This window comes from Miniopterus schreibersii, assembly GCF_964146895.1.
Source record: "Miniopterus schreibersii genome assembly, chromosome: 12".
NCBI classification, from domain to species: domain Eukaryota; kingdom Metazoa; phylum Chordata; class Mammalia; order Chiroptera; family Miniopteridae; genus Miniopterus; species Miniopterus schreibersii.
Genome location: NC_138112.1, coordinates 52,750,014 through 52,777,850, shown reverse-complemented (window position 1 = coordinate 52,777,850; position 27,837 = coordinate 52,750,014). Strand labels below are relative to the sequence as shown.

The 27,837-nt window shown below is 34.6% G+C and overlaps 1 protein-coding gene across 2 annotated transcripts in view; it reads left to right on the top strand.

Annotated features, from left to right (window-relative positions):
- KIF18A (kinesin family member 18A) overlaps positions 1 to 27,249 on the top strand; it is a 70,640-nt gene extending 43,391 nt beyond the window's left edge. The window contains exons 14-17 of one of the 2 annotated variants that reach the window (XM_081154196.1): positions 19,109 to 19,550; positions 20,206 to 20,313; positions 24,344 to 24,453; positions 26,603 to 27,249. In XM_081154196.1, coding sequence (XP_081010322.1) covers positions 19,109 to 19,550; positions 20,206 to 20,313; positions 24,344 to 24,453; positions 26,603 to 26,685 — 743 coding nt within the window. In that variant the 3' untranslated portion in view covers positions 26,686 to 27,249. Of the gene's footprint in view, positions 1 to 19,108; positions 19,551 to 20,205; positions 20,314 to 24,343; positions 24,454 to 26,602 lie in introns of those variants that run through there. The other variant, XM_081154197.1, reaches the window with a different exon arrangement.
- Positions 27,250 to 27,837: the final 588 nt, after the last annotated feature.

Genomic DNA, 27,837 nt, shown 5'->3' with positions numbered 1-27,837 from the left:
GTATTTGCAGAATTGTTTATAGAAATACTTTGAATCTTCTGATAATAATGTCTTCCTTCAGGGAGGATTACATTTGCTTCTTCCAGGCTCCTGATGGCATTAGTAATCCAAAATCACTTCAGTTTTAGAGATTGAGATCATTTGAAACTGACCTGCTGCTTCTGCAAGGGCCTGCCTGCCCTTGATTTATTCTATAGAGTTTAGCTGTTAAGGGTACAACTCAAAGCAAGGAGGGTTTACAAACAACAACTCTTTGTGGGCCCTAAATTTCAGTTCCAGCACCCCATACCTACAAAGCTCTCAACAATGTTACTAAGCATTTCTGCCACCTTCTCCCGAATCAGCAAACAACCTCCAGGGGAAAATAGCCTCCAACTCCTCCCAACACTTGCCTATAATTCTTCACAATTCTGTTAGCTCTCCTGTGCCTTAAGCATGTGTTTTTTATATTTGTCCAGATATTTTAGTTACCTTCAGTAGGGAGGTGTTCTCAATTACCTAGGTCTCTATTATTAAGTTCCTCATATTATATTTTTACATTAAGATGACAGAGAAGTTGGATATATGTAATTTTTCTTTTATAAAGCATTAGAACTGACCTAGTTGAGATCTTTGGAAAGAAAACTTTTAAGATTTTTTTCAGATTCTTTTATACCTTTTGGACCTTGATCCTTTCCATATAATGTATTCAAGATGTTGGAGAGGAAATATGGTTTTAACACCAAGATTGAGAAATACTGACCACCTGCTATATAATAGTCATTATCCCTCATTTAAAAGTCCATATTTCATTTACAATGTAATTGCATAGACTATACTTGTCAACAGTACAACAAAACATTTACTTGGCTCTTAATTATTTTTTTTCATTGTATTTTCAAAAGGAAAGACAATTAAAATGTTACATTGTATAAATATATGTTTCCTTTTGAAAATGTATCAGAAGATCGGTTTTGTTTTATCGTTTCTTCTTAGTTTGTTGTCTTAATATTTTGTTCACATGATTTTACAGACTAACTACTTGCTTACTATGTCTTGTCTATTCCATGAATTATTGTGTTGTAAACATTATAAGTAGAGATAAAGGTGAGTAACAGGGAAGGGGTATAAAGTGAAGCCACTTATAAATATTTGTTTTTTATAGTCTTAGAATATTGAAGTACTTCATTTTAAAAAGTATACGAAGTAACATTTACATTTGTATTTCTGAAAACATGAGGCAATACCCAGATAGCATATATTGTTTGAACTATACTATAAATGATAGTCTCAACAAATTTTAGATGTAAAATTGAAGCGATTTAACAAGCAAAACATGAGTCAGATGTGTCTCATTCATCTTAAGCTTACACATGTATCACTAACTTTTTTCTATCCTCTTATGAACAAGTAATGTCCAGTGGTTTTGTTTCATTTCAAAAATACTAAATGCTATGGGATTTGATTTTTTTTTCTTGGTGCTTTAGGGTCTTTTAGAGAGTATTTACTAGCTCAACTGAATGCTGTGTTTTTAAAACATGAACACATACTGTGTTTTTAAAAGTCTGATGAGATTAACCATAATTAATTTACTCCATACCCTGTTGTTAGGTACTTAGGTTGTTTAACATATTTTTATTTTCGTAAATAATATTGCATTAAGCAAATATGTATATTTATCCTGTTGCTCATGTCTGACTATTCTCATGATAAACTTCTATAAGTGGAATTTCTGGCTCAAAGTTTATAATATATATTGCCAGGTTATACCCCTTTCCACATGTGATTATACCATCTTGAACTCCCATTAGCAGTATAGGAAAATGAGTTTGTTTTTTAGCCTCACAAGTTTTTTGATGTTAAAATATTTTCAATTTTTAACTTATAGAAAATAATTTTCAATCACACATAGAAGTCCAAAGAATACTATAATGAGCCCATGTACTCATCATCTAAATATAAGAATTATCTAGTGGCTAGTCTTGAGAATACCATCTGCTTTCTCCCACCCCATATACAGGTACACTGGAATATTTTGAAAGAAATCCCAGATATCATACCATTTCTTCCATTTATATCTTAGTGTCTCTAAAAGAAAACACAATGCTTTCTTAATACCTAATGTTATCAGATAGCTAATCAGTATTCAAATTTCCCTCAGTGTCTCATAAATGATTTCTTGTTACAGTTTTCTCATATCATTCTTAAAACAAAGCCCAAACATTGGTTGATCTTATCTATTAAATCTTATTAAATCTGAGGTTTCTCTCCCTCTTTTGTCTTTACTAATTACTCATTGATTCTTTGTCAGTTTAATAGTTATAAATATTATATTTTAAAAATTTTTCTTTGTTTACTAATATAGTTCAATATATTTAATTTTTTTTTCAGCTGTTTAAAGATCTGTTTTCTGTGAAGGACCTAGCCATCATTTGAACATTTTTCTGGCATAATCATCTTTTGTAAAAATTGACATTTATAAGAGCCTAAGATACAGATATTTATTCATTCATTCACAGGTGTTTGCTTTGCGCGTTCATGGAATGACACGAAAGGCATGTAACTGGTATACAGGAGAAGAGGAAAGTAGGCAGTGATGAGCTCACAGGGAGAAAGCGAAGGAAGGAAGATCACTCAGAGCCTTGTGGGACTTAGGCTTGTACCCTGAATAGAACAGGGACCATGACGTGATCCAAGGAGATCATGTTTTAAAAACACCCTCTGGCTACTGTATTGAGAGCTGATTATAGTATGGCAGGAGGTGAAACAGTCAGGAGGCTACTGTAGTAACCCAGGAAAAAGGTGGTGGTGGCTCAGAGCAGGCTGGCAGCAAAGGGAGTGGCGAGAGGGGGGTCAGATTCTAATATAGTTTAAAGGTAGAGCCCACAGAATTTTCAGGCAAACTGGATTTGAAATGTGAGAAAGAAAGGTCAAGGATGACTTAAGATTTCTTAACAAAGCAACTGAAAGAATCAGGTCACCTTAAGAGAGATGGGAGACTTCAGGTGGAACACACAGGGTGGCAGTGGCAGAAGATGAGTTCATTTTGAGACATTTTAATTTTGTCTAAGATACATTCAGGTGAGGGCATCCCGTAAGCAGTTGGATGTAAGAAGTGAGTTCAAGGGAGAAGTCTAAAATGAATATAAGTTTGAGAGTTGTTAACATTTAGATGATATTTAAAGCCATGGGACTGGATGAGATCATCAGGGATATTAACTTTCCTGTAAGACGCATGTTGCAAATGTACTCTTCAAGTTTATTGTTTACTCTTAACTTTGTTTGAGATCCCATTTTTAAACTTCTGTGTAATAAAATTGCTTTTTTTTCCCTTTCTCTGCCTTTGGAATCATTGGCATGGCCTTTTCATCCTTAAGTAATTTAAATTTTTACTTCCTTTTTCTTCTGATTTACTTTAATATAACAGACAAGAATCTAACTTAATTTTTTCCAAAGAGCCTGTCATTCTTGTATAAGATATTGACAATACAGCCTTATGGCACCTTTGTTTTAAATGTAGTAAGTAGTATAAATAATTTTGTTTATTGGATTTCTCTATCCTGATCTTTTGCCTATTTGTCCAAGAGCTAATAGTTATTATTTAAGTAACTGATCATTTACTTTTTATATATATCAGTACTAATTTCCCTCTGTTGTCCCTTGTTTTTAAAATGTTCTTGGCTGTCTCTGACCAAGAAATGAATCTTACAATAATTTTTTTCCAATTCAAAGGAATGAAATCTTTTCAAAAATGTATAAATTAATCTTGTTTTCACGTTTTTCCATATCAAATCTTCTCGCTTTAGTTTGTCTCCATATCATATCTTCTTGTAAATGCCTCAGCAAAGTTTTAAACTTTCTTCACATGTGTGTTATACATTTGTTATTAAAGATATCCCTAGATATAGTGTTTTATATTTTTGTTATATCGACTATTTTTATTTTTTTAATATTAATAATCCTGTATTACTTTAAGCTGAAACTAACTTTTTAAATTTTGTTAATTTTAATACTTTACCAATGTCAGTACTTGATTTTGGGACAGATATTTGACTTGAAATCTTTGCCTACAAAATACATGTCTGTTGACTTGAGTAAAACATGTACCTATTTCGGGTCTGGAAAACACAAAGTACACTCACTCACTGAGTGCCATGCAGGCTGGGGGTGCTGGCAGCAAGCTTTATTTATAGAACTGATAAGATTTCTGACATTAAATGAAAAGTCAAGATTTCCTCGTTATCCATCTGGAAACTCACATTTAGTAATATTTCTGTCTCTAACCTTTCCTTTTCCTAAATTTTGTACCCCGTGTCAGTGGTTTCATCTTGAAGTACAATAAAAGATACTAGTAGAACTATAATAAAAATATTCTGATTGAGTGCAGAGTTCCAGCGGAAGTTTAGGTTTCCCCTAAAATTACTTGAGTAGAAGGAAATTTTCTTTAAAAATTAGGAAACCTCTATTCTCATTCCTTATATAATAAATATGAAGAAGCAAAAGTGTTTATATAAAGTAAATCTTCCTTATATTTTCTTGTCAACAAAATTTAATTATTATCAATAACCACTGTAGTCATGCTTGTAGCCCTAAATATATTTCATTTGGACCCTACTTTTGTACACAAGACTATGTTCAGTTATTCATCCGCAACTGCAGATGTTACTGTAAATTAAATGGTTCTTTGCATTTTCTTTTTCTTTTTTCATCTTAAGTAAGCATGATTACTAGGAAACTGAGACTGAGAGAAAGAATGTATCTGCTATTTTCCACAGAGACAGGTATCAGAAAGTTATGGTTGATTTATTACTCAGAGTGCTGAATTAATTTAAAGAACTATGACAGTTCTTAATACATGGGAAAATGTATTCTCTCTGTAATATTTGTAAATAGCTTATGTTATCTGAATAGACATTAATACTACAGTAACCACAATAGTGTCTTATGAATGCATTATAAAATGTATCAGTTTGGTTAATTCAGTAGTAACTTAAGGCTACATATCTTTTAAATAGTTAAAGTTTATTCACCTGTGTCATTTGCAACTATGAATTCCATGAGTCACAAGGCTGTTAAAAAAAATCCAGATTTATGATTAGTACAATAATTGTATCACTCATTTTGTAGCCTAGAGTGTTTATTGAAATGCATATATTAATATTTGACTTCACTTTAGAACTTTGCCAACTAATTTTAATTTAGCATAGTTTCCCAAAATATCTTCTCAAGCGCATATTAACATGAGTGTTAGCAAAAGAAAAATGCTTGCCGTCGTTTTGTACCAAACCTCAATGAGATCTTATGCCATTCATCAGTGTCTCCCTGTCATGAACCCTGCTTTGCGGCCCATGACTCATGTTTGCTAAATACTGCATTCTGCCTGTTACACTAACATACAGTTCTGTAAATCTTTTAAGGTTTGCAGTCTTAAGCCTTTGATAAATTAGTTCCTCTGGGTAAAATCTTTCAGAACACATGATATGGAACATCAAAAGATGACCCCAGAAGGCCTGCCCATTTTTTTTAAGAGAGGGATTTTTAACTCATTAGTGATAAATTATCTAGTCTCTTTATTTAAAGGAACCATCTGTGGAGTATTTCAAAAAGCTAAAATATAAATATAGACCCAACCTACCTAAGAAACCACATGAAATTGCCAGTTAGTAGTTGTATTTTTAAAGGTTTATTTAAAACAGGAAGAGACAGAATAGAATGATGTTTCTTAATTCAATTTACTTTAAACATATTGAGAAAATTTGATGTAAGAAATGAATAATTATGGTGATATCTGCACTGGTTTCTGTTTTTCTTGTCTCTCTCCTTTAAAATCTACCCTTCACACTAAAATGATCTCCCTAATAAAGTGCAGACCCTGTACTTAGACGAGCCTTCAAAGACTTTACCAGTCCATTGTTAGGATGCAGACTCACTTCCATATGGGACTTGGTGTCCCCACCTTCCCTTAAACATGCTTTCTCTCTCTTGCCTCTTTAGTTTCCAGGCTTTTCCCTCAATCTTGAGTGTTGTTTCCTCTAGGTCCATCCCACATACTAGCATACGCCTATTTAAAAACCATTATCTGCGTTGATAGTCCAATTCAGATACCACATTCTTTATGAAACCTGCTCTTTAATAAGTCCTCTCCCCTTTGCCCATACAACTCTTTTGCATTTTCATTGTATTTTTTTATTCCACTATTACAGCAATTGTCATACCTTCCCTCTCCCCAACAAACTAAGTTTATCACTCCTATCACTAATGTTTTAACCTTGTGATTATCTTAACAATAAATTTCATTTATTGTAATTTGAAAAAAAAGTCATGCCAAAATAAGTAAGATGTCTTTTATTAATTTCTATTAATATTTCATTTTAATAGTTTATTGAACTTTTTTTGCCTAAGCATGCATATGTAGTTTGATTTTTTTAAACAAAAAAAAAATTGAGATGTCACATATATAATTGATAACCAGCTTTTTTTTTTTTTTACTGAACCACATTTTATACACAGATATTTTTATTAAACATTAATTTTTCATTTTAAATAACTGCATATTATCCTTACCTAATGCCCTACTAATGAACATTTAGGATTTGTTTGTTTTTTCACTTTATTGTTGTTATAAGCAACACTCCACTAAGTGTGTATATTTTCAAACTTGTCTATTTCCTTGGGCTAAATCTCTAAAAAGTAGGAGAGCTAGATCAAGGGGTATGTACAGTTTTAAAGCATTGTCAAACTATTCTTCAGAACTGCCATAATTGTACAGTCTACCACCATAAATGGGTAATGATGCTGAACACTTTTTCCTGTGCTTTTGTTCAGTTGTAGTTCATTCTGAATTAATTACCTGTTCATTTCCTTTGCTTTAGTTTTCTGTATTTTTTTCTTATTTATTTTGTAAGAGTTCTTTTCAGATTGATATCTGACCACACACACATGTACATAGACATACATTTAAACACATACAAGAGCTCTAAACCTTTGTGATATATGGTACATTTTTGCCATATATGTTGGTTAATTTTATGTAGCCCAGCTTAACTTGTAAGGCTATCCACATTTTATGCACATTTATGTTCTCTTTCTAGTAATAGGAGAGATAGCATCTCAGTTTTGGGGAGATGAAATGGTACATTGCCTTCTATTCATATTTTTGGATCTGTGAAGAAAATTTCATATTTTTAAGTCTTCAACAGAATTATGTATGTTATTACTTCGTATTACTTGGTTTCTTTGTCTGACTTCCCCCTGGTAAATTAACAAGAGACTTCAGTTCTGCCAAGTATGATTGATATTGACTTTGAGCATGTCACTTTCTTGCTGTGAGCAACAAATTATAAAGTAAGAAAGTTTAAATGACCATTGAGATCATCTAGGACGAATTCTAGTTCTGTGACTTTCCTGGTGGTCTGTAATTAATCAGGAATTAGGGCCACCATTTTAAAACGGGAATTCAGTAAAAAGCGTAGATTGCTAAACTGCCTGATGTCTAGGAAACAGGAATGTCATAGCTAAAGTAGGGAAGAGTTTATATGACTTGGGTCTTTCATTTTTTGCTACTCTGAAATGCTGATGTGTAAGTTTTAAGTTATTTTTCCTTTGTAACAGGCATTTGGTTTAAAATTATTTTGGATTTGATTTGTCATTAATAATTTAAGGTGATTTCTTATAATAATTAAAAGAATCATTTAAAAGTAAAAATATATTGACGTTTCTTAAAACTAGCTTTATAAAAATAGACATAAAACCACTTTGTTTTTTCTATTTTCTATTGAGATACATGCTGAATGATTTATAACAACCTCCTAATATTTACCTAATATTTCTTATACTGCTATTTCTTGATTCATCTATGTTTAGACGTTATCAAGGTCTCATTCTAGGAGATGAACATTAAGCTCATTTATACCATTGCTTTAATTCTTCCTGATTTGCTAATGTGCCAGGATATTATGTAATATATATCTTTGCAGGATTGTGTAAGCCACATATATGTAATATAATATTACTTAGATACTTATACTAATCTATGTAACATTCAATCCCAGGGCCTATTTAAGGAAAATTTTTATAATAAAAAAGGTATTTTTTAAAAGTAAGACTATACTGACATCTTAAAACTACTTGAAACAACTTTTGTTTGTTTGTTTGTTTGTTTGTTTCCTACTGGAAACATTTCCGAGTCCCTAGCTAAATGTGTGGAGTGGAGTTCTTGGAGAAATGGAATATTTGAAAGATAGAATCAAGTAGACTGTGCCCACAGGTAGACTCAAGTAGCTGAAGGAACAGCACAGCCAATGAATACATTTTTAGTTGTTTCTCTTGAGGTACAGGAAGTCAGTTCTAACGTCTCTTCACATACTTCTTCATGAGACTCTGTATTTCACTAACAAAGTCAAAATAGCCAATGTATTACTTTTATCACATTGCTATCAGTTGATCATATTCCTTAAAAATCCCAGAAATTTTGGGGGAAGAGATGGCAAGTGCCACAAACTTTGTTTACTTCATTAACCACTTAACCAATGTCAAAGATTTGGTCATAATTTGTTTTAACCACTTAGCAAATTTAATTTAGTGGACCAGGCAAATTAATTCTAATTTCATTATGATTTTCATTGTATTGTTTTGATTTTAAGCTTATATTAAAGTTTTATATTGTTAACATAGCATATTTTATTCTATACAATACTACACAAACTACACAAATGTTAATGTACTTACATTACAACCCAAGGTAAAATTGTGTTAGAATTTGGACTTTATTGATGAAAATTGTATTTTTTTTCCTCCATCTAACCCACAACTTTAGTGCTTGCATTTGGAGTTCATTTTAACAGTGGTTTTAATACTTAAAAGTCTTTTGAAAGGCTAAAACTTGGCAATCTCAACAAAATGTTTTTGTCTGACTTCCTTTTTAAGTCTCTATCTGGACTTACAGTAAACAAAACTTTCTGAAGCAGGAACCTCGAGCCATAATGCAGGAACAGGAGTAGAACACTAACCACTTTATTCGGAAATGCACATTTTCAGTTGTATATAAGATGCCTTAAAGCATCCTATAAATATTTTAAGATGTTTCCTAAACTATTAATGGATAAGTATTACAAAGACTAAGATTGGATTCATTAAACAAAACTTACTGTAGTGTTTAGAAGAGAGGCACTTCTGTGTCTTCAGCAGCCCTAACTCAGATCACTTTTAAATCCTGCTTTGAATGTAGCACAAATCATTCTGAAAGTTGTTATTTGTCATATCACCTCAGCTACGCACCTTCTCTAAAGTAGTTTATTCGTAAGTTTCTAGCTTTGTATATGCATTTTTGCTAAATTGTCTTTTTTTTTAAGACAGTTTATTATTTTTAATCCTCACTCAATATTTTTTCCATTGCATTTCAGAGAGAGTGGAAAAGGGGAGAGAGAGAGAGAGAGAGAGAGAGAGAGAGAGAGAGATGTAAGAGAGGCATACTGATTGGTTGCCTCCTGCACGCACCCTGACCGGGGCCAGGGGTCAAGCCTGCAACCAAGGTACATGCCCTTGGCCGGAATCAAACCTGGGACCCTTCAGTATGCAGGCCGACGCTCTAACCACGGAGCCAAACCAGCTAGGGCTAAATTGTGATTTTTTAAGAGAACAGCTTCATGTCTCTTAAAATAGCAATTAGGTGCATAAAACTGTTACTTCATTAACTTGTGCTTTCAACTGTATGAGGTATTGACAAGCCTAAAAGAGATTATCTTGAATTTTAGGAAAACTGTATTAGACCTTTATAAGTAAAGTAATGCCAGTGTTATTTTTCATAGAACGTTTTCTTTCCAGGTAGATCCCAAACTGTTCTTTAGACTTGTATATATTCTGATTAACATGAAAATAGTAATAGTAATAAAAAATCTGCTGGTTCCTAAAGTGACATCCTCTCTGATTAATCATCTAAATATTTCTCCACACACCTGTAAAGAAATTAAAGTACAGTATATCTTGTCTTCATATGGAATCTAAATGTGAAGTTAAAGATAAGTGTAAGAAATAAAGCTGGAGATCTTTAGGACACTTAACATATCTGAAAGCAAACTGATTAAATCCATGTCCTTATACTAAATATGTCTTTTATATCTTAGAGGTTTTGCTCTCCTAAAGTGTATTTTTATTTTTACTATTATTCTCTATAAACTTTTCAGCATATCAAAATACACACAAGTGAGTTGCCTGTTTCCTGGAGGAATTTTTCTTTATTTTTGGGACTCATAACCTTAAATCCATTCTTCCCATTTCTCACCATATTGGATAATTTATTTCTGAGGATTAATTGGTTCACATTTTTGTTAGCTCTCTTCAAGTTCTACTATAGTAGGTACTTGTCCTGACATTCTTTTGATTATATGCTAAAGAAAACATGAGTAGGGCAGTGAGGTGGTAAGCCAGTGGAAAGTGGGGCTAAGTAAAGATTTTCCCCACCTTTCCCAGGCATACAATATTCATTTGCTCTTCTGTTGGCTTCCCTATTCCATTTCATGTTACTTGCTTGCATGTTTTAGTTAGACTTTTGAATATAAAGCTTCATAGTTTAGGCTAGTTTATCTAGTTATCCCAGAACAAAGCAAGAAATATATTTTGGTCTGCTTTTTTTCTGTATAGCCCCCAAGTTTGATTAATTTTTTCTCATTTATGTGCATATATGTGTGTGTATCTGTCCTTCCTCACCCTCTGTCTTCTCCCCCCTTTTCTGTCTCCACCTCTACCTCCTTTAAAAATTCAGTTTATATTTTTTTATAAAAGGAATGCCTGTACATAATTTAGAAAGCCGGCAAGCACTGTAATATTTATGGAAGTATTCCTTGACCTATTGTTACTCATTCCCAGCTCTGAGTCTCCTTTTAGCTGCTACTTCTGATTTTTTTTTTTTTCTTTCTTTATGATTTTCAAATTTATACTGCTAATTCTTGTGTTTTTCCCAATTTTAGATATCATCTCCTTATTTTGGAAGATAAAGATTTATTACATTTCAGATACATTTCCTCTCTTACCCCATCTTGCTAAAACAGTTTTTCACCTTATTTTAAATAAATCTCTGGAGTGTACATTCACGTAAATATTGTTCCCTTTTGAGCTAAGGAGTGTTAACTTCTCTTTCCAGTACAGCCTGAAAGTTTCTGTGCGTAGTGTTTGCTTTTCCCCATCTTCTTTCTTATTCTCTCTTATTGTCAGAAATACCTCCTCCTGTAGATTCTGGAGAGTTGATACATAGGGAGTAAAATTTTTTGAGACAATGCATGTATGCCAGTGCCTTTATTCTCTGATTGTTTGTCCAGGTATAGAATTCTAGACTGGAAATAACTTTTCTAAGTACTGAGAACACATTGCTTCTTTAATTTCTAGATTTGAGTGCTGCTGTTAACTGTTCCTCTGTTTCTGCTCTTCATACAAGAGTGAATATGCTGTGACTTGTGCCCCCAGGAAGATTTGGGGGTCTCTCCTTTATCCTTGGTATTTGGAAATGTCACAAGGGTATGCCTTGGCGTTGGTCTTCTTCAATTCATTACGCTAAGCAGTCTGTGGGCCTTCCTCTCTGGAAACCTTTATCTTTTCACTCTGAGAAACGTTCGTATATGTAGTTATGCACATTACATACACACCGACACTTGCATACATACTTACACCTCCATGCATACTTCCCCCTTCCTTCTGTTCTTTGGAATACTTATTAATATGATGTTGGATCTCTTGGATTGATCCTCTAATCCAGCTGTCTTCTGGTATCTCTTTTTTTGTTGTTCTTTCTGGGAGATGTCCTCAACTTTATCCTACAACCTTTATTTTTTATTTTAAATGTTTAAGAACTTTTTCTTTTAAATCAGTGTTTTCTTCTGTAGCACTTTGTTTTTGTTTCATAGATGTAATAATTTGTCATCTCTTTGAAGATATTAATTATGGTGGTTCTAATGTGCTCTTCTGTGTCTACATTATCTGTTTCTTTTTGTTTTTTTCCTGTGTGTAGTTATATGTTCTGATTGTTGTATAGAAAGATCTACCATCAGATATCTACTGACCTTGGTTGTGTTCTGTATACATAGCTCCAGAAAAATAGTTCTGGGGAAACCTGAAAATGTCAGTATCCAGGTCTTTTTTATTGTTACAGTTTATTTAAAAAGAACCCTTTGATTTCCTATAAGCACAGCTACCTATATTTTAGAAAAGTAGGAGAAAAGTGCGCATACATTTATTATTGAGGAATTATTAATCCCCCTACTGTCAGCTGTGCGTGTTGACCCCAAGTCTGCAACCTTCCAGAGATAAAAACTTGTGTCTTTTAAAAGGGTAACGAAGGAGTAGTCACTTGGAAGTATAGGTGATAGTAATGCTGTCAAGGACCCACCTACTTCCTTGTACAGTCAGCCAATTCTTCAAATTTAACTCCACCTGTGCTTTCAGAAGCAACCTATGCCTTCGATTCCTAAGAATTTCCTAAGGCTTTAAAAAGCTGGGGGGTGTTATTTGCTTTCTCTCTCCCACTCCAGATATTGCTGTTTTTTAAAAAAGTATTGTTTATAATTTTACAGAGGCAGTATATATTTTAAAAGTAATCAGATACTTTAAAAAAGGATATAAAATTACTCAGAATTTTTTCCAGCCATAACCATGCTAATGTTTTAATGGGTCATGCCATATTTACTTCTGCTCTGTTTTCTGTGACCCGCCCCCCCATTCCCTGTGTTGTGCTTGCAAGATCTGTATGCTTTGATTTGTCTTAGGTGGCCTTTTTGTTTTTTTGTTTTTTCAGAATTGGCATCAGGCTGTATATAAAATTTGTATACGACTTCATTTAATGAACATATCCCTATATCATCAAATCTGTGTAAAATGTGGCTTTAAGTGACAGTGTAATTGTGAATGTCCCATGTTGTATTTAGCCATTGTCCTAATTGATTTAATTCTCCCTATGGTAGGGACTTGACATTGTGGAGAGCATGGCATCTAGATTATTAGAAATTCTAGCTTGAGATTGTATGCCAGCTCTGCCATTCTCTTATGTTATCCTTTCATTGATCCGCTGAGTTTCCTCTGCTTATTTTAAGTATGCTTTTGCCCATGACTTGCTGATAACCGTGTTGAAATTAAGATTCAGAAATAGGGGGAAATACATTTCTTTTCATGGATCTAACCACCCAGGGAGTGTAGAAAAATAACCAGAGCACCCTGACCAGTGTGGCTCAATTGGCTGGGTGTCATCCCATGCCCCGATACGTTGCCGGTTCGATTCCGGTCAGGGCATGTGCCCAGGTTGCAGGCTCGGTCACCGATGGGGGTGTGCAGGAGGCAGCTGGTCGATGTTTCTCTCTCACATTGATACTTCTCTCTTCCTCCCCTTCTCTCTCTGAAAATCAACTTAAAAAAAAAATTTTTTTTTAAAGTTAAGGAACCAGAGCCACAAATAGTCTCAGCTAGAAACTGCCTCTTTGCCCAAGAGATTTTCATCTGTGTGTGGTATCGCCACCAGTGCTGGGAGCAAGCCCCACAGTATTGGGCACTTTCTGTTCAGTGTTCCTTTCTGCACTGAGACAGCTGGGCCGGGAATGAATCTTGGGCCTCTTCATGATACTGCTAGTATACAGATATTGGCATTTTGCTATATCCCATAGCCTCGGCTCACCCTTTGTCCTACCCTACCTACTCCCCTATCCCTGTTCCTAGTTTAAGGGACTTTAGTGACATTCTGCCGGTGTCTTTTACTTAACTCCCAGGGGTAACCGTTGAGGATGAGGCAGGGGATTCTGTAAGTTATTCTCCATGCCTCCCTCTAGTCCAGTTCTAGGTGCACAGCCTCCTGTATAAAGTTGTCGGATGTGCAGATGGTACTCTTCCCTTACTGCCAACACAAGGGCAAGTTTTCTCCTGTGGTCATTTTAAAGGGGATCTGGAAGGGGAGCGAGATGCTTCTACTCAAGTTACCATCTTGGCTAAAATTTATTGTCGTTTTTCATAGTTTACCTTCACATCCCTTCTGGTACTATGGGTGTTTCTAAAGCAAGACAAATAAGGTGAAGCCATCCAGGCACTAGTTCCTTTAGTGAGAAATCCTTCGCATATTCAGTGCCTTTCTGTCTTTCTCCCCTATCAAAAAGAAAAGGCTCTAATATTACATATGTCATATGTCATTTCATCTAAATATGCATCACAGGACCACATTTTGCATTTTCAGGCTTCACTATATATATTAAAACGTGTTGATTCCTTTTTAAGGAGTTGAATACAATAATTAACAAAGTTTTGGAAGTGGAGCAATCAGTTCTTGTCTGTGACCTCATAGCACGTCTACGTCTGGAATGGGAGATGAGTCTGATTCGTCGATTGAGGACATCTAGGATGAATTTGCGTAGAATGCAGAGTGCTTAACCTAAAAGGAGATGCTCCTGCACATCCCTGTTAACTTAAATCTTCCTCTCATGTCTCCCTTGGCAGGCTTCCTAGGAGCCAAAGTCTGTCTTTATTAACTTTTATCTGCCACCCTTGTTCTAGGACCATTTTCTACTCAGCCCTACTCTTCTTTTTCCTGCCCCAGCATGATAATGACACCCATGGTCTCTAAATAAGAAATCATATTCTCAAACCCTAAAGGGTAACTGCTGCCTCAAACCCATGAGCATCCAAACTAGAGAAGGAAGAAAGCAGATTCCAAGACGCCTGGATTTACTTAGATCAGAGCTCCTCGGTGGAGACAAGCCCTCAAGCCTGTTCAGTGGGCATGGGGTTATGTCAGTAACAAGAGAATGCCAAATTGAAGGGAATGACATTTAGGACCTTTTGAAATTGTCTGTAATTATGCATGTGGAAATGGCTCATGGCTTCATGGAGAGTGGTCCATTTCTGTTGAGTAAAATTAAAATATACCACTCCTTTGGGTGAACTTCCTTCTTATCTTTGTTCCTGATTGTCAGGCTGCTAATCACATACGTGTATGTCATGGGATGTCTTCTAGATTTACTTTATGTAGTTCTTAGCTGGTTATTTGATTAAAACACCCTTTCCACTAGATCTCTCAGTCACTACTGTTGCAACTCTAGTCCAAGGCCTTGTTATTTTTTGCCCGAGCTATAGCCATAACCTTGTTCCTGATTTCCCTGTTTTCTCTTTTGCCCATTCACAAGAAGCAAAGCAGTCTTTTTTAAAAACATAAATCAGATCACATCATATTCATGCTTAAAGTCTTCCCAGATAACCCTTTGCACTTGGAATAAATCCAAACCCTCATCTTGTCTACAACCCTAACACAACGTGGTTGCTTCTCGTGTCTACTCTCCCTAACTCACTGCACCTCAGTCACACTAGCCTTCTCTTTCCCTTCCGTTTATTTTGCACTTTAAGAAAAGGGAGTCACCTGTTGGACTTCCTTGTTCTGAAAGTCATAACTACATGATTTCTTTTCTCATTTATGGAGCTGTTTTAAAGGAATTATAATCAGCCTTAGGTTCCTTCGTTATTGTTTCCACTCTGTAGACTCAAGAATTACAGAATCTTGTTAGATAGTATTTTCCCAGGCTGAATCGAGGGAAACTACAACTGCCCCACACCTGCTCTTCTGGAAAGTTACTGTATGTCCTCTAATGGAAAAGTACAGCAGATCTCTTTTATACACACGGAGCTAGCATAGTCAATGGTTCTTATAGCCTATGAAATATACAGTAAAATATATAGTGCCTGACCCTCCCCAGTTTGTCGTGCCAGCTTCAAGTACCCCATTACCTAGCTAGCCAGAGAACACTTACTTATTATATTTTTATAGTTCGTAAATCATATTCAAAGTGAAATATCAGTTTATTGTGTTCTTTTCATTTTCATGGGTAAGTGGGGTCATTTATTCCTTTATAGTCCCAGTGGATTTACTTATTCAGTTTTTATTTACATCTTTAAACCTTGTTTTTGCTCTGGTTATCTCCTAATTCTTTCTTAGCAGCTAGTCAGCCTAAGTAGTCCTGAATTGACCAGCTATTTTCTGTTCTCTTCTTGTTATTTTATCTGTACTAAATAATTGAGAAGATAAGAAAGGAACCATCTGGATTTGTGTTTTATATATGCTATATGTCTAACAGTTTTTCTTCCAGGCCCAGTAAGCAGTGGTATGTGAACCCACGTTCACTACTCCATCTCCATGTTTCTCCAAGTTACCATATCCATCCAGGAAAACAGAACTATAGCTAAGGATATATCACTGCACCATTCCTTTTGCTCTCCTGACGGTTGTTACTCAGTGTAACAACTGAGTAACAAGACAGTTGTTGGGTGTATGTTACATTATCCCACAGAGCAGTGGATAATTCTCCAGTGTCCCATGGCAGACCCCCCCATTTCATGCTCTTTACAAGCAGTAGGGGAAGGGTGGTCTATCACCATGGAAATTTGCCCATTACCACTCCAGAGATTACCCCTCTCTAGGCACGTGAAAGAAAATAGTGACTTTGGAAGATCCTTATCCCTTGAGATTTCATGTTTCATTGTGTTTTAAGTTAAATAACACTACATGTGCTTCCTTTAACAGTATCTTTGGTTTATATTATAGTATATCATCAGCCTTGATAAACTGGGTATTTAATGAACTGGAAATGAGACATTGTTTTAAATCTGTTCTTTTAGCTGTAACTGTGAGTTAAGTATTGATGGGATACTGGAAAGTCAGTTACAACTTTCCCTGTGAAGCCGTAATGCTAACAGTTGAAGCATATTTATATTTCTAGAGCCTTTCTTTGAACCCTAAGTATTTTATAGATATTAACTAATCCTAGAAAATTCCCTATACATAAAAAGATAGTATCTCCTTTTTTTAGGGGGGTATTAATGCCCACACTGCTTAAGTGAGTTGCCCAAGGTCACTCAGTGAGTTGTTGGTGAAGACAGAAATAGAATCCAAGTCTCCTGACTCCCAATTCAGTTCTCTATCCTCGATATAGTTTTCTATCCTCTATATACCCCTGCTGCCTCTCATGGGAAAAGAAGTTAATCTTCCAGCTATTAATAGCCACCAAATTGGTGGTAGCAGCACAGTGGAGAAAAGTAACTGTCTTTATACTGCAGCATTAGTATAAAAATATCTGGTAATGGAAAATTTGACAAATGTCATGTTAAAGGGAGTGGAAAATTATTTTAAGATCTGGATCTCATTTATCTAGTTCTCAGAAAAGTAAAATTTCTTAGTAGAACAGGGATCATATTTTTCTTCCTGTTTTTAAATTGTATTTCCTAGAGGGTAATTGTCAACCTAGCCATAGCAGAGCCTATTGTCAACTAACTTAAGAATAATGCGTGTACTGTTGGTGATTGTTATATTTTCTAACTTGGTTGAAAGTTTGAATTTGCTTTATTGAAATATATACACTTATTTTATTCAGCTTTCAGTGTTAATATTATACAATAAAGCAAATATAACAGCAGTTTGGAATTTTACTGCATGATTTAAAAATATGGGAAGAAATAGACATTATAGTTTCTTCCCTGGACAACACACTACAAAGTGACTTCATGTGGCACCATGAAGTTCACCAGAATGAAATAGGCAGAGCAGAAAAAAAGGTTAATTAAGAAATATAAGCACACTACATCTGATCAATTTTGTTATTATGTATGTAACCAAGTCATTACTTTGTACATTAAAAAAACGGTGCTTGAGAGTGTTTATGTACTTAAATATTAAAGCATTTCTAGTATGGTGGGAATTCACACTTAAGTTCACACAAAACTATTTGCTTTTTAATTTTGGACCAACAAAGAAGAATTCTACTAAAAATCTCTGGATATTATGTTTCTGTTTAAAGATTACTGTAAGTGTTGAATTAGAAGAATGACATGATCAGAATTATGTTTTAACTGTGTAAGTGTAAGAGAGGCAGGATTGGTGGAAGTTGGAAAATGCAAGGAAAAGGTAAAAATAAATAAATAAATCGCTTGTTATTTGAGACTCAGGTGACTGAGAAGGTAGTGGCAAGAGGATAATTAGAAATAAGAGAGTGTAGGATGAGAAAGCTAGAGGGTCAGGTACAGATCCCCGGGGAAATGTATACATTTACTGGATGGAGGAAGCAGAAGGTAGCAGATGCTAGAGAGGTAGAAGGGAAATCACTTTGAAAAGCTACAGAAGTTGTAGGATTAGGGGCTAAGAAAAGTTTATTTAACAGTGATTTTCTGACATTGGGGGCCTTGCTTTTACAGAGAGATAAGGGTCAAGTAAGAGTACCCTGAACTCTTCAAATTAGGTTTATTTATCTTTGGTATTAATCTAATTTTTGTAAGCCTATGAATTACGTATGATACAGGAAACAACCCAACAGACTGCATAATTAACTACTACAAGGCCAAGTGACAGATGCAGTCCTTTTATTCCCCTTGGATTTTATTGGTTATTGCCATTCTTCTTACTTTGGAATAGACGTGCACTCCATTAGTAATAAGCATGATATTTTACAGAACAGTTACAAATCTTTGTGCCTACAAATGTTGAAAACTTTTGTTATCGTAAACCTAAGTCAAACATGACAGCTGACAATTCCTTGTGAATTTTATTGAAATTAGTTAGAAATTTGTTTTCATGATTACTCAATATCTCAAGAGAGCTATATTTATAAATTAATGTTAGCCATTTATTATTTATTTTCTGTAATAGAATCTCTTTATAGAGTTATTAGCAATAAATGGTTTTTTTCCTTCCAGCTTAGTTATTTTACATTTTTATCATTTGACAGAAAATGTACTTTATTATTGGTGTTTTTTGTTTGTTTCTTTGTTTTTGTTTGTTGTTAATCCTCACCTGAGAATATTTTTTCCATTGATTTTTAGAGAAAGTGGTGGGGGGGATCAATTGGTTGTCTCCCATACTCACCCTGACCAGGAATCAAGGCCAAAACCTTTTGGTGGACAGGACAACACTCAACCATCAGAGCCACCCAGCCAAAGCTCAGTGTTTTGTTTTGTTTTTTAACTGATAGGATTATTGGAAAACTATTTACACAATGCAATATACAGATCATGTATCATAGAAATGTGCACTTGAAACTTACATAATCTTATTAACCAATGTCATCCCAATAAATTTAAAGAAAATATTTAGGCAACATTATTGACCTTTTTAATTTTGTCCGAACAGGCACATCTTCAAGTGAATCTAATCTGCTTAACGTTCCTTCACAAAAAAGAACTCGAAGAAAACTAATGTCTTCTCCCTTGAAAACATTACATACCCAAAAGTCTGCACTTACTGAAAGTGTACAGCTCAATGATTCTTTCAGCAAAGAACTTCAGCCTATTGTGTATACCCCAGAAGACTGTAGAAAAACTTTGCAGAATCTACCTACAGTGACCTTATTAAAACCAGCGTCTTGTATTACGAGTTTTCAGGCCATCGGCTCAAATATAAACAGTGATAATTCTCTGAAAATGTCATGTGAAGGTGATCTCCCTGTCAGCAGGAGAAAAGAGTATAGACAGGAGGATTTGAACTCTACATATACTATGTGTGAAGACACCAGGAGATTGAACTATAAATTACCGGAGCAGCAATCAGTATCAAACAATAACATTGTACAAAGGTACAGAAAAAGAGTACTTGTCAACTTTTGTTCTTTTTTTTTGTAGCCTTTAAACTATTAGCTTTCTTTTTTTTCTTTAGCTATATTTGAAATGTATTTCGTAGATCAATTTTCAAGTCTTTAATTTGATATCTTAAGTTGATTGACCCTTATTAGACTAGAACAGGCCTTAAGATATATTTAGTTTGTTCTTTATACTGAAGTCAGATGCTACAAGCCATCAGTGGAAGGTTACCATGTTGAAGATTATTCACTAATATCTTCAATGAAGGAAGTGTCACAGTTTCTGTTGATGTTTAGCAAACCTCAACTTATTCTGGAATAGTCTTACATTTAAGGTATGGTTGACTACATGTCATCCAAGCAGACATATCCTTCTCATTTCATCTGTATTATCACAACCAATCAAAATATGGGAAGGATGGTACCTTCACCTTCCTATGCTGTTCGGAATGCAGAAATCTCTTCATAGCCACTCTGTCTGTGGTGTAAAAATGAGAAAAGAAAATCCCAGGGTAAGCAAGGGAAGTTTAATTGTATGATGTTTTTCTTTATATATTAATAGGTAATGATATTCTAATTATGTGAGTGTATATAGCTCCACTTCCTAGCACAAATCAAAATTGCGCTTTGTTTTTTATTATTTGATAAACAGGCTTGCCCCTTCCTCATTCGCAGCTGAACATCCTCTGCCTGTACGAAGCATGGTGCCATCCTACATGGCGATGACCGCTGCTGCCAAAAGGAAACGGAAATTCACAAGGTACGATTAAACATGGACCACCTCAGTCTTCATACTTATATAAGCTCATCTTTGTACTTTGTTTCCTGCAGTTCTTTTTTATTTCTTATAATTAAACTGTCCATATTTAAAAATACGTATAATAAATTGCTCTGAATGCAACACTGGGTTTATATTATCAAAGGGAGAGCTTGATAAAGCCCAAGTATTTCACTTGACATTTGCATAAAGTATTCCATGTTTCAGATTATTAAAAATAAATTTAAAAAGTCTTCTGGCCTTCAAAAATGTCATTTAATTTTAACTTTTCTTTTGGTGACAATTTTTATTCATTTGGTATTTTTCCATTTAGACATTACTGAATTTCTTCACTCCTAAAAGTATATAATTTTAATGGATTTTAATATATGACTAAAATGTAATGAGTAAAGAAACTTCTGTTTCTGGCTATGACACTGTAACTTGTATCAGACCAAGCTACCCATCAAAAAAAAATTATGAAAGTTGATAAAATATAACTAGCAGCTGCTTAAAGGCACTGAAGAACCACCAAGGCAGACAGGATTGAAGGGGCTAGTATAAATACATTTACAAATATCCTGTTGATCTGTCCCCCATAAAGTATCATCTCATGGGTACATTTAGGATCTGCCCTTTCTCCTCCAACCAAAGTACAGCACAGCTTTGGAATGTGTACATTAAAAATTCATGGATTGGTTTTTTTCTGAATGTCTCTGACTATCCAAGACATTTAAAGTTTTGTATTTTGCTGTGGCACAAATTCTAATTGTGCAGTTTGTCTGGCTCATGTATGGGAATCAGTCACCATCATCTGCGTCATCCATCTCATACTAACTTTCATTGTGTCGATTTTGTTATTTCAGTTAATTAATGTTGGTGACTTCTGGTTCTTCACTGGTCTCATTCTCTGTTATGTGGACTGAGATATGGCAAAAGTTTATAGCTAAGATTAATTTTAAGCTGTAAACGTAGTCATTATCAAAATCAAATGGCCAGGTATATAAATGTGTACTTGGAGTGGTTTTAGGTGGGTTACCAGGCTTCCACATGAGCACCTAATATTGTAAAATAATATTAAAGGACACATAAAGAAAGTAAGATTTCTCATAGCTTATTAATTGCTCTATTACATTCCCTCTGGTACCAATAATTAGATCCTGCCATTAACTATGGTTAAAAGAGATTAATGTTAGAAATGTACATAATTACTTTTTTTAATCTTCCTTTTTCCCAATTAAATCTACATGGGCTTGAAAGTAATAAACTCTGGTATTTTCCACTTAGCAGCTTTACGTACATGTTTAGGTGTGTTTATATTCTAATATGGTTTTAAAAGTGAAGAAGGAGAGGCTTTGTGTATGGAGTTATTTTATTTTTGTATAACTTTTTCTCTCTAAAAAAAGTAAAATGTTACAGTCCAAAAGCACTAGATATTAAAAAAAAATCTACTGACCTGGAGTTTTTAGTTACCAGTTAAATTGACAATATTAGATGTTTAATCATTTCAATTTATTTAATACCATGGTAGCAGACTGTTTTAATTAAATCAGTCTCCCAAAGATAAATACAATATATATATATATACATGTAAAATTTTACTTATAAGTTATATTAGAGTTGTGGGGTTTTGTTTATTTGTGTTTATTTGATTGGTTGGTGGTTGTTTTTTTGTTTCACATACTTTCTTAGCATCCAGAAATGGTCTTACACCTTGCCATGCATATTTGGTTTATTTTGAAAGATGTCTAATGATTTCAACTAGAAATTATCTCAACTGAAAGAATGTGAGATGCACTGTGTCAGTTACGCAGTAGCATTCTTCCTACGTGAGGGAACAAAAAGTTAGATCCTTTTTTTTTTAATTTTTCATCCTTCCCTGAGGACATGTGATTGTTTTTTAGAGAGAGGGGAAGGAGGAGAGAGAAAGACATGGATCGGTTGCCTCCCACACGAGCCGTAGTGGGGGTTGGGGATCAAACCCACAACCTAGGTCTGCACCCTGACTGGGAATGAGACCTGCCACCTTCCCATGTAGGGATGATACTCTAAGCAGCTGAGCCACACTGGCCGAGAGCCCTAACGTTCTTTAATAGTTGTGGAAATAAATTAGGTGCACAACTAGAAGAGTCTTCAGCTTTCTTCTCAATATAGTCTTTAACATAATTTGAATTTGGAATCATACCAATTTTAGTTTTTTGTGTTTTCTTTCCTTTTTATGATCTAACAAAAGTATAACATAAATGTTAAACATTTCATGAGTGGACTATTTTATCTAAATCTTTAAAATCTTGTAGTGTATTTTACTTATACATAAATATACAACTTACTTTATTTGACTTTGATTTCATTCCTAGAAATCTGAGTTTTATTCAAATACATTTATTCAAAACCTTAACTTTTTAAGTAAAAATCTGTCAGTAAAAACAAAAGTCCTAAAACTAACCAAAGTAAAGAATCATACCATAAAATAATAAAGACAATTTTAAGGAAAAACAACTTATCGAAATTAACCAATGACATTGACTTTTATACTTGAAGAAATCAAATCACAAAATCACCAAAAAAAGAATTTTTGCCTTAGACAACTGATACACATATCAGAAAAGTGTGTTTAACATTTTTACAAAATTATATTAACCTAGTTTTTTTAACACCATTTAAGAATAGAGTATTTCTGCAACTGAATTTGCTTACTTTCGTAACACTAGTACTTCTTTGTAACCATTTTGGGGGGTGTCACTTGCATTCCTGAACAGGGTCGTCTCTTACAGGCCAACCACTGTACCTCACTTGGCCTGTAAGAGACGATTACAGTGTTCCTAACAGAGTCACAGTGTGCTCATGCCTATTTTATGTTTTTTGCTGTCATATTAAATTGCCAATTCTGACTACTTTAAATGAGCATACAACTAACCTGTCTTCTCCCCATTCCATAAACATACTCCCTCATCAGTTCACCACATGGTTAGGACTGACCAAAGAGCAAGTTGTTGCCATAAAAGGGAAGCCTCCAATTGTTAATCTAACTGACTATCAAATTAGTATCAGTTTTTAAAATACTGTATGTCTTTATTAGGCAGAAATTCCGTAAAATTCGCCTATTTGAATTAGTGTGGAGAGGTTAGGTTTGTTCCCTGCTGGACCCCCAACCAACGCTACCTTTTTGAAACTGGATCCTCCTCGCAGCTTCTAAGATGTGGGCTGCTCTTTTCCCACCCAGATCAAACTCATCTCTTCCACAAAACACTTGGTGTTTCTTTCTTCTTCTAAACTCAGGAATCTATAGCTCCTTAGAGCTTGAAATCCAGTGGCACTGTTTTTTACCCTATCTTGTATTATTTTATGTATCTAATTTTTTTCCCCTCCCCACCATATATGCAGAAGTTTTCAGGACAGGAGTTGTTTGTGCCTTACTTGTTTGTATGTCCTGTAACATGAGGCCATAGTAAGTGTTTAATATGTCGATTCAAATCGAGTTAGAAATGTAACCCATTAATAATGTGAGATATAAATTTTTGAAGATTAAACAAATGAAAGTAGCTCATTCTTTCCATTTCAGTTTCTATAATTGCAATAATCAGAGAGACTCAGTCTATTACAGTGTTTTGATTTAAAAACAAGGTTTCCAAACAATCTTGCTTATTTATATTCCCCAGGTTAGGGTTCTTACTCCAGATTTGTAATGTGAGCCTGGTTTTCCACCTCTTGCAGTGTGCTCCTTCCCACTACACTTTGGATAACAGTGCTTCCTTGTATTTCAGCTTTGCACCCTGGAAGTGTTCTGTTCACATAATTGTTGCATGCACCTACAATCAAAATCTCTGATTCGAGTAAATATTATTAAAATCACACAGAACTAAATTTCCCTATGGGGCAAAAATGTATTTAGTACCTTCAGTTACTTCAAAGGGATTTGCAACTTAATAATTTAGTAATTCACTTTTTCTTTAGTCTTTATTGCGTGTAGAATATGTATTAAAACTTAGAAATATAAAACATGCTTCACTAAAATAAAAAATTTTCTCTCAAGTTCTGCATCAAGTACTTTGTTAACTGCGGAGGAAAATTCTGGGTTTGCCAAACGTGTTCGACAAGATAATCCAAGCGATAAGCACTTACAAGAAAACAGACCAGCAGTGGGTATGTCTGAGCTCTTACTTTCATATTTAATAACATAATTGCCTAACACATGTATAGTACTTTACATTTTTATAGTGTATTCGTAAGAATCTCCTTTTATCTACCCATCACTGTTATTACATGGTAAGTGTGATTATCCATGTTACAGATAAGAAAACTTAAGACACAAAATAGAAGACACTCCCCTAAGGCCACACAGGTACTCCATGGTGGAGCAGAGCTCAGAACTGGGTCCCTGACACTATATTCAGCACTTGTGTTATCTACACTGCTTTACATGGCAGAAGAATTGGTAAACAATTTAACTAATCAGTGAAAAAATTAGCTAAATGTATTGTTTAATTGGTTAGTGATTAAATATATTTTAGAGATAAACTGTATCTACTTGAAATTTTTCCATTAGCCTATTATTAATAACCTGGCCTCTGACTCATTTGTGCAATTACAGCCATGCTCCAGTGTGTACCTAGTTACAGTCATATTGTGACTCTCATCAGCAAGTTGAAAGAGATGCTGATGGGGGTGAATACATCCTCTCAATAACATACCAGGGGCGACGGGAGTCCATGTCAACAAAACCACGTCTTCGGTAAAACTAGAGGTAGAGAGTGCCCGTCAGTTTCTAGTCCTTTTATCCAGACTTCCGTTTCTCTGGCGCTATACTTCCTAAGACTTCATTCAGGAGTATTTATTTACTACACACTATGTGCTAGGTTCTGCGATGAGCACAATAATCATTAAGGCCCAGTTTGGTTTCCTCTCTAAAGGAATTTAACATCCTAGCACATGGAATTTAAAAGGGTTTCATGAGATAACAAGTGTTTCTAAGAAAACATGAAAACCATTGTTACTTTTTTCTGTCAGTGCTCTTTCATCACAGTAATATAAAATTTCTCAGTAGCTTTCCCAAACTATATTGATAAATCCTTACTTCTTGTGGTAGCCAGTGGCAGTTGTTCATGTTAAGTTCAATGGGAGTACCTTTTATGCCAATTTAAAACTCCATGAAGTCCTGAAAAGTAAAATTTACTATGATTATTAGGTTTGTCCTGCCTCATTTAATAATGCTTAACAATGTGTACATGCAGTTGGTGTAGACAGGGACTGCCCCACGGGTCTCCTGAAACACCTCTCCAGGAGGTCATAATTCTTTAACAAAATAATACGTTTATGGTAATTGTCAAAGAATAGAGATTTGGGTTTTCTAATGTGCTTATTTTCTAATAGTATAAAATGCATCAAATATCCCATGTGTAAAAAGACATGAATTTAAAAAAAAAAACTCTAGAGAAAAAAGTAGATGATACTAAACTACAGTGCTTGCCAAAGAAGAAAGGAGAGCTAAAGCTGGGTTAAAAGATTGTGTTGTTAAAGGTAATGGTGCACTGAGAAAGAAAGAGGTTAATTTAGGGAAGGTAATAGTTTGGGGTACATTAAGATATCCAAGTGAAACCTGACTACACATCAGGAATTACTGGAAAAGTAAGAGAACTGGGACTGGCTTCCTTAGAATGTATTCAACTGAGTTCTCTAACTAAGAGTGTACAAATAAAAAAACAAAGGCGCATAAGTGGGAAAGCAGGTAACTGCTGTTTACTGAGCAGTTAGAGAAATAAGAGAGAGTGTCAAGAGAGTATGTGCCCCTAAAATTAAAACTTAATGTGACCAAGAAAATGGGTAAGAAATTAGACTTGTCCCTAAAAAAGTCAGTGGTGCCCTATTGTGACCTTCTGTTGAGCAGAGAATCTTTGAGGAGGCTGATGAGGAACCAGAAGGCTGGGCAGAGACAGAACACATTTGAGAGTTGGCGGGGAAAGAGCTATGGGATCGGGATTAGCACATCAGGAAGTACTGCATTCAGATGATACTTCTAAACTGGAAAAATGTGGAAGTGTAAAAGCCCTAGGAAAGCAATCGGAACAATGAGAATAAAATTCCTAATGCAAAAAAGGAAAGGAACACACTTGTAGAACTAGTCTTTCATTAGTTCAAGAAGGACAAAGGTTAGCCTGTGTGTGTGTGCATTCCCACATGCACTACAACTTGTTTCCAGTGTGAAGAAAGGATTTCTAAAAGTGGAATGAATGGTGAACTTTCTCTTTGAATGATGCTTTTATCATATGTATAAATTTTCTTATTTCTTCCCTAGAATATAAAAGAAACATCCATAAAGTAAAGCCAAACATGGTCAGAAAGTTTGGAAGAAGCATTTCAAAAGGAAATCTAAGATAAGTCACTTCAGAATCAAGAGACAGTAAATGGACGACTGCTTTTAAAGGGTTTGTTGCCAGCGCCCTTGCGGAAACTTACTTCAAATTTTTAAAGAAGACCATCTTACACAAGGTTTACCAAAATAGCTTCAACAAACAGAAAGTGAAATTCTTCCACTTTTTTGTATTATAGGCAAATAAAATTTTTAACAGGAAAGGTTATGTTTTAAGTTTCTAAAATATTTGCTAACTTTTAAAATCCCTAAGTCAATGTGGTGGTAGCTCATTTTTGCTATTCTGCAACAGGTTGATTAGAATATTTTAGAAAACAATAGTGAGTTAAATTATCCTTACTGTTTTTTGAAAATAAGGAGAATTCAGAAGTGATAAAATTATGGTCTAGGATGTATTTGGTCTTACATTATTTTAATCATACATGTGACTTTTCTTTGCAAAAATATGTTGATGTGTAAATGTACATATATGTTCCCATAAAGTTGTAAATATTATTTAAGTAGTCTTCATGAATAAAATACTAATATTGTTCCATGCTACTTAGTATATTAAAGTCGCAGCTTTTATAACATTTGCTTTTGTGTCTCCTTACTACCCCTTACACACTTTGAACTATTTTATATAAAATGTGAATTTTGTAGATTTGTATTTCAGATTAGATCAAGATATATGGCACTATATAACCAAGTCTGAAAATAATTCATTAATGTCCTTAATGATAATGAGAAAATGTTTTAATTAGTCCTTCTACTATAGGAAGTACACAGAGTTACAGCTTAATTATATATCCCTGTTCACCTGCCTTGCTTGGCCTGTTTATCTTCTGAATACAGCAAATATTTGGTTAAACGCACTTTTAATTTTATGTGGCCTAGGACTGTCCCATCAAAGCAACATTCAGCCCAGCTGCTGGGGCTCAGTGGTTGAGCATCGACCTAGCATCCAGGAGATCGGGGTTTGATTCTGGGTCAGGGCACATGCCAGGGTTGCGGGCTCAATCGGTGACTCTCTCCTCATTGATGTTTCTCTCTCTCTTCCTCTCCCTTCTCTGTCTAAAAAAAAAAAATCAATAAAAACTTTTTTAAAAAAGCAACATTCAAAGGTTTTACTCCAAAAATGTTAATGTCTAATTACCAGGCACTGCCCTAGACCCCCACTG